The sequence below is a fragment of the Myxocyprinus asiaticus genome, chromosome 22 (assembly GCF_019703515.2).
Source record: "Myxocyprinus asiaticus isolate MX2 ecotype Aquarium Trade chromosome 22, UBuf_Myxa_2, whole genome shotgun sequence".
NCBI classification, from domain to species: Eukaryota; Metazoa; Chordata; class Actinopteri; order Cypriniformes; family Catostomidae; genus Myxocyprinus; species Myxocyprinus asiaticus.
Window position 1 is genome coordinate 34,193,852 of NC_059365.1, and position 15,369 is coordinate 34,209,220.

At 38.3% G+C, this 15,369-nt stretch overlaps 1 protein-coding gene across 1 annotated transcript in view; it reads left to right on the forward strand.

Annotated features, from left to right (window-relative positions):
• The first annotated feature begins 1,871 nt into the window (after window positions 1-1,871).
• The window catches only part of LOC127413114 (catenin alpha-1), a 138,448-nt gene continuing 124,950 nt past the window's right edge, over window positions 1,872-15,369 (forward strand). The window contains exons 1-4 of the mRNA XM_051649983.1: window positions 1,872-2,138; window positions 6,275-6,393; window positions 6,538-6,733; window positions 13,975-14,141. Coding sequence (XP_051505943.1) covers window positions 6,289-6,393; window positions 6,538-6,733; window positions 13,975-14,141 — 468 coding nt within the window. The 5' untranslated portion in view covers window positions 1,872-2,138; window positions 6,275-6,288. The remainder of the gene's footprint in view (window positions 2,139-6,274; window positions 6,394-6,537; window positions 6,734-13,974; window positions 14,142-15,369) is intronic.

A 15,369-nucleotide genomic window follows, 5' to 3' on the forward strand; every position in this document is an offset into this window, starting at 1 on the left:
TATTGTAATTCAACTGCGTGCATTTTTTCGCGTGCATCCTCTTTCTATTTTTATCACGGTTAAACTGCGTGCATTTTACTGTGAGCACCCGTTTTCCCCTTTGTGTTACACAGATTATTGTGTCTATCTCAAAGCACCGCTTATCAAGAACAGCCATAACAACAAACAATTGCGTGAGGGATTCACATCGATCTCAAACCCACGCTGGCCAAGAAGAACCAAAACAACAAACAATTGCAGAACTACCTCAACAACAGCAAGCAATTGCATGAGCGATTCACAACGATCTCAAACCCTTGCCACTCAAGAACAACCATAACAACAACAAACAATTGCGGTAAGTCATGGCATCTGCTTATGTCAAAAAAAATTCATGCGTTCATGACCTCAAGACTAGATTATTGTAATGCATTACTGGGAGGATGTCCAGCAAATTCAATGAATAAACTTCAATTGGTTTAAAATGCAGCTGTCAGATTGCTGAGCAGAACCAAGAAATATGATCATATTAGCCCCATTTTATCGTCGTTACATTGGCTACCTGCTAAATTTCGTATTAATTTTAAAATTCTGTTAACTACGTACAAATCTTTGAATGGTCTAGCTCCACAGTACTTAAGTGACCTTCTACCACACTATATTCTGTCACGTTCATTACAATCGCAAAATTCTGGCCTGTTAATAGTTCCTAAAATATAAAAATCCACAAAAGGAGGTAGATCCTTTTCCTATTTGGCTCCTAAATTATGGAATAGTATCCCTAACACTGTTCAGGATGCAGACACACTCACTCAGTTTAAGTCTAGACTAAAGATTCATCTATTTAGCCAGGCATACACCTAATTTATCCATCAACTCACGTTGGCTGCTTTAGTTAGGTCTGCCGGAACCAGAAACAGTGATCATGATCTATAACTCTGCAAAAAAATGTAATGGCATCTACGCTAATATTATTCTATATGTTTCCCTGTCTCAACCTCGGCATCCATATCCCTATGTATTCTTAAAATGGAATACATAGACTATCAATTAATTGCCAACAAAAGCCTTCATCAGCCAACTAGCAAAGGACAATTTCATCTGTGTGAGCTTCTGCAGTTAATCCAGGATGAACTTCAAAGACATTAGTCATTAACCTTACAGTTCATACAAAATCTTTGTATAAACACTGGCCCTTAACATTTACTTCGTTTTCTAATTTTAAAACTTATCTTATGGAGTTTTGTGTTCCTTGCCACAGTCGCCTTCGGCTTACACACTGGGGTTATAAATACAATTATTATATAATTATTTATTTTTATACACAATTTACAATCATATTTAATCAAAGTACACAATGATGAATCTAAGACTTTATAGATATATATTACAGTTTCATTTTCTGTTAATGCATAATTTTCTGTAAAGCTGCTTTGAAACGATGTGTGTTGTGAAAAGCACTATACAAATAAAAATGACTTGACTTTATGCTGCCTTTATGTGCTTTTTAGAGCTTCAAAGTTTTGGTCACTATTCACTTGCACAGATATTCTTTTTTAAATCTTTGACTGTGTTCAGCAGAGGAAAGAAAGTCATACCCATTTAGGATGGCAGGAGGGTGAGTAAATGATGAGATAATTTTTCATTTTTGGGTGAACTATCGCTTTAATGTACTTTGTTGGCACTATTTTATCAGCGCGCAGCTAATCTACAAATCTAACGCATTAAACTGAATTTAAAGTCGATAGAGAATGAGTGCAGAGTGTGTGAAAGTGAAAATGTAAATGTCGCCATTTACTTAAATTTCGATACCTTCAAATCAGATCCCCGTTGATTTGTTTCCTCTTTTTTACGCCCCCGGCACATTGAGCTGAACTTTACCCGAGTTCTCGAGCCACTCCCTAAAAACACACCTGATTTCACAGACTGCTGGGAATCCGCAGTCCTCCTCATTCACTCCACAGGAAAACCGAAATTCTGGCGAAACACTTTATCAGCTCTTCCAGATATTACTCGAACAGACTTTTCAGTCAAACTGTAGTGGATTACATATTTTGTGCTGGAAGGTTTTTTAAAACACAGGGAAAACTTGACCACATTATATATTTTTAAAAGTCTCATCCCTTCATTTAGAGTCTGACGGGAATTTCGAGAGTTTGGTGAGTGTGTTTCATTTTTGTTTAGTTAGTTTAGCGGCATTATTTTCAATTTGTGTGTATATGTTGAGTAATGTTTCTGTTAGCTCGTTCCTAACTTCGTGGGATGTTTGGAATATTTTTGGCTGGCTTTTCATATTACATTAATAAAACAAAAACGGTTGTTTCGCTTTAAACCTAATGCTTATTAACTTTTTGAAGACTTAGAACGTTAATGAAGCACAAAATAACCGATTAGTAACTTTTTTGTCGTACTAAACCGAAACTGTCCTGGAAACTTCACTATGGAATGCTAGCTAGCCGTTAGCCGCACGTCTAATATCGGGATAAATGTGTTTGCGTTTTATTCATCAAGAGATGCAACGAGGCAGGAAAACGTTGTTTTAGGGGGTTTGCAAATGTTTTATTTTCTTAAGGTTGGAGTATCATGATATTGTGAAGTATTGGGGAAAACACGACGCATTTGGAGTTCAGGGCTCCGCCTAAACCATAAACCAGGAACGAACAACAGTTTAGGCCTTTCCTGTGAGCTCAGCCCATCCCTCCTGAACACAAGACAGTGCTCACTATCAGTCAAAAGTCCGTAAACACCTACTTATCCTATAGTATTATATTAACCACTTTTAAAAATACCAGTTAAGCCATTAACAATATGATGACACAGATAGAAGAATGGGAATTATGTATTGACCATAAATTTAAACAAAACCGCCGTGTGTATATATATATATATATATATATATATATATATATATATATATAAATATATTTTTTTTCTTTTTTTTCTTCTTTTTTTCTTTTTCTAAGTAGCTATTAGATTACAGCTCTGCACAATTTCATGAGGTGCTTCATGGGATGCTTGGAGTTGTCTTGGAATAGTTCCCATATATGCTGAGCACTTTTCAATGTATACATTTTCAACAAAACTAATTTCAAGCATTTAAGCATAAGACATGAGATCAGAAAGTTTTTAAAGATAATGAGAAACATAAATTCAGTCAAGTGAGTCTGAACTTTTAGTGTGCGTGCTGTTGGTAGTGTATTCAAAGTCTACAATAAAACATTTATTATTAATATTTTCCCCTCCAGCTAAGCCTGTTGATGTATGGAAATTTTTTCCAACATTTTTCAATAACTTTTTAAATGGTAATATTTACCCCTCCAGCTCAGTGTGTGTGTGTGTGTGTATATATATATATATATATGTATATATTATACAGTTGAAGTCTGAAGTTTACATACATCATTTACATACGGCAAATACATTTAAACTCAGTTTTTCACAATTCCTGACATTTAATCGTAGAAAACATTCCCTGTCTTAGGTCAGTTAGGATCACTATTTAAGAATGTGAGAATAATAGTAGAGAGAATGATTTATTTCAGCTTATATTTCTTTCATCACATTCCCAGTGGGTCAGAAGTTTACATACTTTGTTAGTATTTGGTAGCATTGCCTTTAAATTGTTTAACTTGGGACGGACGTTGTTTTACATTGTCCAACATTTTGGGTAGCCTCCCACAAGCTTCTCACAATAAGTTGCTGGAATTTTGGCCATTCCTCCTGACAAAACTGATGTAACTGAGTCAGGTTTATAGGCCTTCTTTCTCGCACATGCTTTTTCAGTTCTGCCCTCAAGTTTTCTATTGGATTGAGATCAGGACTTTGTGATGGCCACTCGGATACCTTGACTTTGTTGTCATTAAGCCATTTTGCCACAACTTTGGAGGTATGCTTGGGGTCATTGTTCATTTGGAAGAATGTGACCGAGCTTTAACTTCAAGGCTGATGTCTAGAGATGTTGCTTCAATATATCCATATAATTTTCCTTCCACATGATGCCATCTATTTTGTGAAGTGCACCAGTTCCTCCTGCATCAAAGCACCCCCACAACATGATGCTGCCACCCCCATGCTTCCCGGTTGGAATGGTGTTCTTTGGCTTGCAAGCCTCACCCTTTTTCCTCCAAATATAACAATGGTCCTTATGGCCAAACAGTTCAGTTTTTGCTTCATCAGACCAGAGGAAATTTCTCCAAAAGTAAGATTTTTGTCCCCTTGTGCACTTGCAAACAGCAGTCTGGCTTTTTTATGGTAGTTTTGGAGCAGTGGCTTCTTCCTTGCTAAGCAGACTTTCAGGTTATGTTGATATAGGACTCGTTTTACTGTGGATATAGATACTTGTCCACCTGTTTCCTCCAGCATCTTCACATGGTCCTTTGCTGTTGTTCTGGGATTGATTTGCTCTTTTCACACAAAACTACATTCATCTCTAGGAGACAGAATGCATCTCCTTCCTGAGCAGTATGATGGCTGCGTTGTCCCATGGTGTTTATACTTGCGTACTATTGTTTGTACAGATGAAAGTGGTACTTTCAGGTATTTGGAAATTGCTCCCAAGGGTGAACCAGACTTGTGGAGGTCCACAGTTTTTTTTTTTTTTTCTGAGGTCTTGGCTGATTTCTTTTGATTTTCCCATGATGTCAAGCAAAGAGGTACTAAATTTGAAGGTAGGCCTTAACATACATCCACAGGTGCACCTCCAATTCAGTACACCTCCTATCAGAAGCTAATTGTCTAAAGGCTTGACATAATTTTCTGGAATTTTCCAAGCTGCTTAAAGGCACAGTTTACTTACTGCATGTAAACTTCTGACCCATTAGAATTGTGATATAGTCAATTAAAAGTGAAACAATCTGTCTGTAAACAATTGTTGGAAAAATTACTTGTCATGCACAAAGTAGATTCCCTAAACGACTTGCCAAAACTAAAGTTTGCTAATATTAAATCTGTTGAGTAGTTTAAAAAAATGTGTTTTAATGACTTCAACCTAAGTGTATGTAAACTCCTGACTTCAGCTGTGTGTGTGAATATATATATATATATATATATATATATATACACACATACACACACACAAATCAGCCACAACATTAAAACCACCTAACATTGTGTAGGTACCCCTTGTGCCGCCAAAACAGTGCCAACCATTCTGAGATGTTATTCTTCTCACCACAATTGTAACGAGCGGTTATCTGAGTTACAGTAAACTTTGTCAGTTCAAACCAGTCTGGCCATTGTCTGTTGACCTCTCTCATCAACAAGGCTTGTCCATCTGCAGAACTGCCGCTCACTGGATGTTTTTTGTTTTTGGCACCATTCAGAGTAAATTCTAGAGACTGTTGTGTGTGAAAATCCCAGGAGATCAGCAGTTACAGAAATATTCAAACCAGCCCATCTGGCACCAACAATCATGCTACACTCCAAATCAGTGAGAGAACATTTTTTCCCCCATTCTGATGGTTGATGTGAACATTAACTGAAGCTCCTGACCCATATCTGCATGATTTTATGCCCTGCACTGCTGCCATATGATTGGCTGATTAGATAATCACATGGATGATTGTTGGTGCCAGATGTACTGGTTTGAGTATTTCTGTAACTTCTTTGAATTTACTAAGAATCTACTCCGAATGGTGCCAAAAACAAAAAACATCTGGTGAGTGGCAGTTCTGTGGACGGAAAGTCTACAGAAACTCAGATAACCGCTCTGTGCAATTGTGGTGAGAAGAATAGCATCTCAGAATGCTATTCTGAGATGTGGGTCCAAAAGTTGAATGTCCTTAATTTTTCTAGGAACTTTGTAAAGTTAAAAGGTTTTATTCCCAATATGTTGGACATGGAACATTGGTCTCATCCGCTTTGTCTGTATTTGCCTGACCTGTATAGGAAACTATGTCCATTTTGTCCAGCAGTCTTGTGCTGACTGGCCCCTGCAACAACAGCAGAACCCTGGGGGTAGCCTGATTATCACTGGCCTTAAGTGCAATATGGCTGATCAATAAAGCTGAGGCCACTGCTTGAATGGAAAGCAGCAAAGTGGGCCACAGCGCTTCTCAAACAGCATTACTGTTGGTTAGTTTTGGTTAGCAGTGTAAGATGTTTATGTCTTTAGTAACTATGAATTGCAGACAGCAAACGTAAATCTGCAAAACTGATTGAACGTCTTGTGGCTGTGGATTTGAAGCCTAATGTGTCGTCATGTGGCATTTGATTAAGATGATATAACAGCCCCATGCCTCTTATTTGTCTCCCTCACCACCCCTCTTATTTCATTGAGTGTTGTTTCTCTCCTCAGAATCTCTGAGAAACATGACTAGCATTAACACTGCCAACATCAACTTCAAATGGGATCCCAAGAGCCTGGAGATCCGCACATTGGCTGTGGAAAGACTGCTGGAGCCCCTGGTCACCCAGGTCAGCAGACTATTGCAAACTGCTTAGCTGCTTCAAACAATTTTTATTTTTCACCAATGCCATACTTGGACAGTTCAGTGTTTTCTGGTTTATTAATAACCAAAATTGGCCATTTTCTTCAAAATACTCTTGCATCATTTGTAGGTAACCACACTTGTGAACTCCAGCAACAAAGGACCATCCAACAAGAAAAAGGGGCGCTCCAAGAAAGCTCATGTTCTGGCAGCTTCTGTGGAGACAGCCACCCAGAACTTCTTGGAGAAAGGTGAGAAGATAGCTAAAGAGAGCCAGTTCCTAAAGGATGAGCTGACTGCAGCAGTGGAGGATGTCCGCAAGCAAGGTACGTGAAGAGAAGGGTATTAACATAACGATAAGAGTTCAAAAGTAGCTCAAGCTATTGAAACCATTACAAGAAACTGTGGAATATCATAATTCATGTAATGCCTTTACTCATTGGTTTAATTTCCTGTTTTCATTATCCGTCTGTACTTTATCTCCATATTTGCATGGATTTTTGAATCAAGAGGGCTTGGCTTGTGCCATCAGAGTTGCCGTTATCATGCAGTAGAGTGTGTGCTTCGCACAAGACTGTTGTCCTGTATATACACTTGCTCAGTCTCATGTTAATTCTCATTATAGAACATCACTGCTATCTCTGCTATGAAAAGAGGATAGAGGAGGCAGGTTAATAGAAGGGTTTCACAATGTCAAATTGCACTACTCCTCATTTCTCTCTCCCTTGTTTGCCATGTTTTTTTTTTTTATTATTAAAAAGCCAGCTGATATTGATGCATAGTCACTGAGACACTCCAGTTAGAACACCTTTTCTTTGACTTATTTAAATTATACACAACTGATGCCTCAAATCAGCATGAGTTAATGGGACAGGCATCGCTTTTCCAGCAATTTGTACATATTTGTGGGGTAAAGTAGGGGTGGGCAGTAGGACCAATATCTTATATCGTGGTATGAGTAATTTTATATCACAATTAGGGATGCCACGATTATACATTTTTACTATTAACTGCGATTAAAAATGTCACAGTTTTGTCATTTTATAATGTCAGGTGTCGCGGACTGAACGTGAACTTTCAATTCACGTGAAACTGGGGCTACACACAAACTCCAAAATATAACAGAGGAATTCGATCTACCAGACTCATATCCATCAAAAAAGTGACTTAAATCGGCTGTTTGGCAGCATTTAAATGAATGATTGAAGATGACAGATGTGAAACAAGCAGACAGGAGTCCTAGAAAGTTGGGACAGGATACACCACTAATTGTCCAACAACAAACTAGCAAGTTTAATAATTTTAGCTGTGGTGATTTTAAAGTGATGAATTAAAAGATGCAACTTTTTGTATTGCTAAAGCGCGCTGACCGCGCACGGTAAATTTACATGTAGTTACTATCAGTGAGTAAACTTTGAGAAGTTGCGTTTTAAATCGTCCTTATTATTTAAAGCATCACTTTTGTATATTCACCGCATTCAACAATAAATGTCCATTTTAGTTATGATCGCACTTTAAATCGCTTGCTGTAAGCAGTGTTCCTGTTTTATTTTACCCAATTTGGAATGCCCAATTCCCAGTGGTGGCGTAGCGGGTGGCGGAGGATGAATCTCGGTTGCCTCTGCATCTAAAACCGTCAATCCGAGCATCTTATCACGTGCCTTGAGCAAGTTACCACGGAGACATAGCGCGTGTGGAGGCTTCACGCCATCCACCGCAGCATCCACGCACAACTCGCGCACCACCGAGAGCGAACCACATTATAGCGACCACGAAGAGGTTACCCCATATGACTCTACCCTCCCTAGCAACTGGGCCAATTTGGTTGCTTAGGAGACCTGGCTGGAGTCACTCGGCACGCCCTGGGATTCGAACTCGCGAACTGAAGGTGTGGTAGTCAGCGTCTTTACTTGCTGAGCTACCCAGGCCCGCATGATGTTCCTGTTTTTATGCATAGTCCAAAGGTTTATTTGTGAGATGCTGTGGACCGTATTTTTATAGAGTCTGTTGCCGATTCTTTATGTTGGGGTGTCTGAGAGGCTACGGCTTGCTTTAATAAACTGTTGCAGAAGAAAAAACTGTTGGATGCTGTGAACTGCATGTTGCGCACCCACAATAATATTACATTTACGCACTTTTGAAGCAATCCGATAACATTAAAGCACATTGAGCATTGATTTTTTTTTGTTGTGTATTTATCTGTAAACTAACCATCATAAACTCATACCGCAGCATCCCTAATCATGATAACTGTGTGTGTGTGTGTATATATAATATATACACACACACACACATCACAATATAAGTTTACTGAAAATCAATAAAAAATGGTTTATATATGAAATAACCATATTGTAATGCCTATTTTTGGAAACTCCAGTCATTGAATTACATAGGCTACTTTATAAATGAAAACTACTGCTACTATACTAATTTATACTCTGTATCTTGAATTGAACAAACAAAACAAAAAAACTTGTTTTGCTGAAACTTGTATCACGATATATGGTATTATGTTATTGAATTACATTACATAGACGGGTTGAAAGATAAACAAATTGTATTGCTTTTAATAGCAGGTTTAATTACTTTTTTAAATTCCTAACTAGGCTTTTAAATTAACAGATAACAAAGAACTTTGAAAAGAACCCTGAATATAAAAAATAAAAAAAACGAATGCTGTTTTTTTGGATAGCAAGCCAGTTGCTAATATCTAGCTAGGCACTAGCTAAAAAATGAATAACCGCAAGTTCACTTGCACTGTATGGCAATGTACGATTGCATTGCATTTCAACTTAAAATTAATATTGAAATCAACATTGTGCCCTATTGCTATTTATTTATTTATTACAGGACTTAGTATTGTTGTCCTGCAAATGAATGAATATGTTAGAGGTGTTCCCGTGTTTTGCTGCCACTTTTCTGCCAAATGTTTTAAAGGGATAAACTATCTTCGACCAACAATCCCTCTGCACTTTTATGGAACCCAAAATACTTACAAACTTCTGACTGAACTCTTTTGGAAGGCGGATTAAGGGTCAGCTGCATTCCTCCCTCAGCCATGCTTCTTGCACATGTTGGTTTTGTTTCATCAGAGTGTGCATGTGTAATTTATGACGTGTACACGCAGTGTTGTGAATTTTGCTTTGTTGATGGAAAAAACTACTGTGCGATCAGAAAAATCTAAACAATTTGGCTAAAAGTTTATCTAGAATTATTGACTGTATTTTGAAATAGGGCTGGGCGATATGGCAAAAAAAAAAAATCTTATGACGATTCATGTTTTTCAGCTTTTAAATGTACTCCAACATGATTAAAATTGTATGTTTTTCATTAGAATGCAAGGCAACCTGGTTAGAGAATTCAAAGTTCTTTTCATTATAGGAAACAAAGGTGTGCAAGAAAAATGTACAAATGCACAACAGTGGGAAGTTGTCAACAGAGTGTAAATGTAAAATAAATTTAAATCTAATAAACCCAGTTGTTCAGAAATAATATAATAAGAAAACTGCAAAATAATTCTTAGTTAGTGTAGGTATTCATTTGACCTAAACCAAGTCTATCTAGAAAGTTATCTAGAGATCAATATCTATAAATTATCAAGTTTATCTAGAAAGTACTCATTGTATATCAAACAATTTGTGTATATTCATGAACCCCTGCAGATAGATGGACCCTCTAGCGGTTCACGCTGAGCAGCGCAGCAATATGAAAATGTATCATTGCAATTCAACTAGCGAAGTTTGTCAAAATGATCGCTTGCCAAATGTTGGCTATAGATGCAGTACACTTGAAACACGTCACAGAACAAAGCAATAATTAGTGATCTATCTGAATTATCATGGTTTGCGGCGGATGTTTGTTTCTTCCATGTATAGCCTCTCCATGATTTGAAATGAAGCACCTATAACTGTCACGTAACTAACTCGTAACTTTTTTTTTTTTTATGTGTAAAAAGATTTCTAATTAATCAGAAAAATCGGAAAAAATGCCCAGCTCTATTTTGAAGTGCCTATAATAACAACATTGTGCATGTTAATTATCGTAATATACCGAATACCGTCCCATGCCTACCCTATTGCATGGCATTGTTGAAAGATTTTCACCCATTGCTAACTAATCCAAGGTTGTGCTCCCTGTGCTAAAGAGGGATTGTTACATTCATTAGCGAACAGCTTGCCTTGACTCTTATCCATCAAAATATTTTTATTTATGCTCAGTTGCCAAGAGTCTGATAAAACAAGTAGAAAACAACCTGCATATGTAGAAGTCTGCCTGTTGTCAAGGGTGATGTTAGATATGGAGAAGGTAACGCTTTACTTTTGTGAGACTTCAGACTAAGTCTGTTGGTGTGCGACAGAAATAACCTATATCCATAAAGTCATCGCCATGCGTTCTTATCTGAAGTGAGCTGCTGAAGTGAGCTTCCAGACTCCTCTGGAAGTATTTCACATTTCAGAGATGCAGAGGGCAGGGTCAGCCCACTCACACTTGTTGGAATAACATCTTTGTCAGTTTCAGACTCAGTACTCAGTGTTTATTGGCTTAGTTTGGGCTGTAAAATCTGTCAGGCGCTGGCCAGCAGACTACTGTGATGCGGGGGGGATGTCACATTGGTTTGGTATGCTGTCATTGGCGGTGGAAACCAGACACTGTTGCTCGCTGGTGCCCGAGACAGTCAGCTATGCAGTTTTGTTCAGCCATGCGTGGTTTGACTGATAATGCTGCTATTGAGTGGGGTTCAAGCTTCCTTAGATTGAAAAGAGATCCCTGTAACCAGCTGTGGCTTGTCAGCTGTTACGCTAGCAGAAAAAAGGCCTGGCAAATGTAATCATTGTGTAATGAATGTTTTAAAAACACAGAATACTTTCAAACTATTTTCTGCTTACAGATTTGTTTGCTGTATGTGTACGGGCAACTTTAGCATGTCTCTCGGGTGGAATGTGTCTTATTTATCATTGCAGTCGAAATCGGTTTCTTCACACCTTTCAGTGGGAAGGATGAAGGGTGCCGGGAATGATAATGCTAACTGGCTTCCCTCCAAGGGAATCTGGTTGCTCATTCTGCCTTCCTCTTACCTCCATTTAAACATTTCATCATAAGCATCTTAGACCCTCTTGTGAGCACAAACTTTAGGAGTGATAGATGTGAGTTTATTATGGGTGCACCGATCACTATCAGGCCTGTGAAAATTGGCTTTTTTTATTTAAATTTTTTTTAAATCCCCAATTTGGAATGCCCAATGTGCTCTAAGTCCTCATGGTGGTGTAGTGACTCGCCTCAATCTGGGTGACGGAGGACGAATATCAGTTGCCTCTGCATCTGAGACAGTCAATCCGCGCATTATCACCTAGCTTGTTGAGCGCGTTACTATTCTCCGTGGCATCCACGCACAACTCGCCATGCGCCCCATGGGGGGCGAGAACCACATTATAGTGACCATGAGAAGGTTAACCCATGTGACTGTATCCTCCCTAGCAACCGGGCCAATTTGGTTGCTAAGGGGACCTGGCTGGAGTCACTTCGAACTCATGACTTCAGGGGTGGTTGTCAGCATCTTTACTTGCTGAGCTACCCAAAAATGGCCTTATTGATTGCACACTCGAGAGGGAATGACAGTCCCAGCGTTCTGAGTTCTCTAAGGTTTTTGTGGGGTAAATCTGTTTTTAATTGATGGGTAAAAATAGGTATGGTCTTGGAGCAACATTTTGGTCGATGCTGTTCAGTCTACAAGGGCGTCTGAGGCAACCGACACTTGCACAATAACTGAGAAAATCCTGTTTTTAGATTGCTGTTATTCTGTGTGCCTGACTTTGTTACCAGGGAACACAGTGTGCATTAATCCATACATCAACAAAAGAAAGAATAAGACCCCCAAGCACAATGCTTTTATTCACTGACCCCTCAAATTGATTTTTCTTTCTATTCATTGGGCCAATTTCAGTTCACGCTAATTATGAACTTGGCTATTACTTGCACTCTTGGCCAATTTCATTGTCTGCTTTTTTATGCATGGCTTAAATGGTATGCAGATATCTGCAAGATTGTGTTCAGTTCATTTGCCAGTGCAATTGACACTGCAACCCAAGACTGTGTCAAATGCGACGTTTGAGGTTGTTTGGCTGTGCTTATTAATTTTGATATTTTACAAATAAACATGTTTGTTAAAATATTCTGCTTTGTTGCATTGATGTTTAAAGAGGGGAACAAAGAGTGCCGCTCGAGCCCACTGGGATGTGAAGGCAGCGATTACACCCTTCTGCAGACGCATCAGATAAGACGTCAGTGTTATCCCAGGGACTCGACCTTCACTGAAAGCACTTGCTTTGTGTGCTAGCATGTGTCACGGAGCTCTAGCTGTGAGAAGACATGAAGGAAGCACAGTTAGAGGGCTTTTACATTCACTCTCACCGCCCCAGACTTTCCTCTCCATTGCGCATTTCAGAAAATGATATCCTAATGCAATTAACCAGTCTCCCTCTAACCACTGGCATTTATCCTTGAACATGAACACTCACTACTCATGTGATTAGCTCTGTATTTCGCTTTGTAGTTGTTCATACGATTGGTTGGAAATGCTCTTGTGATGGACTGCAGGGTGGCTGAATCAGACCTACCAGCTGAATTGTTGGTTTGAGTTTCACAGCTCACTATGTAGCACTCTTTAACAGGGAAATATTGATGTTTATCCCCTGTCAGTCTCATTGATTATTTTGCCCTGTGTGCCCAGGCTACCACTATAGAACTCTTGAAACCTTCTGTGTTTGGGGGGCAAAGAAATGTATAATTCTAGAGCTCCCACACAGCAGGCAATTGATATGTAGCAGCTTCTATGTACTGCTTTTATGCTCTTTTATCTGTTTGTTGTCTCACAAGTGACCTTGGACTGAATTAACATTGTCATTATTTAATCACATAATGGACAAAAATTAGGTCCCAGTCTTTAGCATTTCAAAGGCCTGCTTTTGAAAGTAATTGCATCTTCAGATGTTTAGTTATCTGTGATTTCGACATGTGCATTGAGAAACAATCATTTCCCTTTAAGAGCCTAGCCCCTTCATCATGTGGTGTAGCGAAAGACAAGTTATATCTAATAATTGGGTTTTAAATATCATATGGTTGAGTAATTACATTTTAAGTGGTGTCCTGCAGTACGATATGCTATTCTTCATCTAATTTTTTTTAAACAGCAGCTTTATAGTTTTTTTGTAATTAATTTGCATGCATTTTTATGACCTCATTATTTGAGAGACTGGAATAATTGTGTAATAAATGTACATAATGGTGATGTTATAGCATCTAAATAAACACTTTGTTAGTCTACCATGGACAGATTGACACACTCAGCTGCAAAATGTACTGCTGTGGACATTAAAGATATGGAAAAAAAATATTTGACTTCTAATGCCACTTTTTGTAATGTCTATTCATGCTTTTCTCGTCTGCCACAATAATGCCTTTGAATTACATGGATTTGATTAATTTGATTACCTAGTACATTTAATTCTATAAAATGTATCAAAAAAGTTGATGCCCATGTTATTTGTCCACTCCCCATTTTCTTCAGGCGAATCCATGAAATTGGCCTCAGGAGAGTTTGCTGAAGATCCCTGTTCTTCAGTGAAAAGGGGTAACATGGTCCGTGCTGCACGTGCCCTTCTGTCTGCTGTCACTCATCTGCTTGTACTGGCGGACATGGCTGATGTATACCAACTCCTGCTTCAGCTCAAACTGGTGAGACACAGACACTCAAACTGCTTTTACACATTTTGATTGTTCAATGTAGACATGACTGGAGGGGTTGTGAAAATATGGAGAGAATGTACCCAACAATTTCGTGATGGCAGTTTCCTTTCCTCATTCCAACTAGCTGAAATTTTCTGGCATCATATCAAGCCAATCATTTTTTAAAACACAAAGTTTGAACTAAAGTTTATGCTGGAAATTAGTTTAACTGTTCTTTGAGTGTGTATTATTAACGTTATTTCGACATTTTATATCTTGCTCCTGCACTTACACTTAGGTTAACTGCTGATTTCAGAGTTCTTTTATAACCCTTTCATTATCTCTAACTCTCGTCAGCCTCTGGATCTGAGCAACAGCTAAAGCCAATGGGAGTGCCACTGGGAACTGGCTTTGGTCCAGGAGGTTTTTATGCTGATGTTAATGCATGCACAAAGAGGCCCGAGCCTTTTCCTATTTACCAGGTCATGATCTGCACTATTGTCTGCTTTTTATTGCCCTCTGGCTTACATTGCCCTACACTCCTTGAACTTCCAACAGTGCATTCTGTGCATTGCAGACCCATGCACTGTGTAAATATGGCTATTTTTTAGGTGTGAGCACTGGTGCTAGTGGGTTTAAAATTCCATTAGCACAAAATAAAATCAATAGTACATAGAAAATTATAGGCAAAATTGTTTTAAGGAATGGTTTACTCAAATGATAATTCTCTCGTCATTTAATCACCCTTTTGCCATCTCAAACTTGTATGACTATCTTCTACGGAATACAAACGCAATGTCCATAAAATATACAGCTCCAGTGGGTTTAATCCATGTCTTCTGAAGTCTTAAGATTGGTTTTGGGTGAGAACAGACTAAAATGTTTGTGATTTCACTTTCATGATTTGAAGCTCTATTACTCTTCCTCATGCTTGATGCATGCTCAGAGCAAGTATACAGCGAGTATATATAGACAGAGCGTGTAATAGGGCTGAAGGATTTGGACAAAAATATCTAATTGCAGTTATTTTAAAAAATATTGCATTTGCAATTTGAACTATTATTATTATTATTATTATTATTATTTATTATTAACATTAAAAGGGGTCATGACATGAAGAATCTTTTGACATAAGAGGTCTATAGGTATACTATAGAAGCATACTGTAAGTTTCAGAACTGAAAACTTCCTCAAAAGAAAGAGCATTTATTTAAAACAAACTGCAAAAACAGCTCAT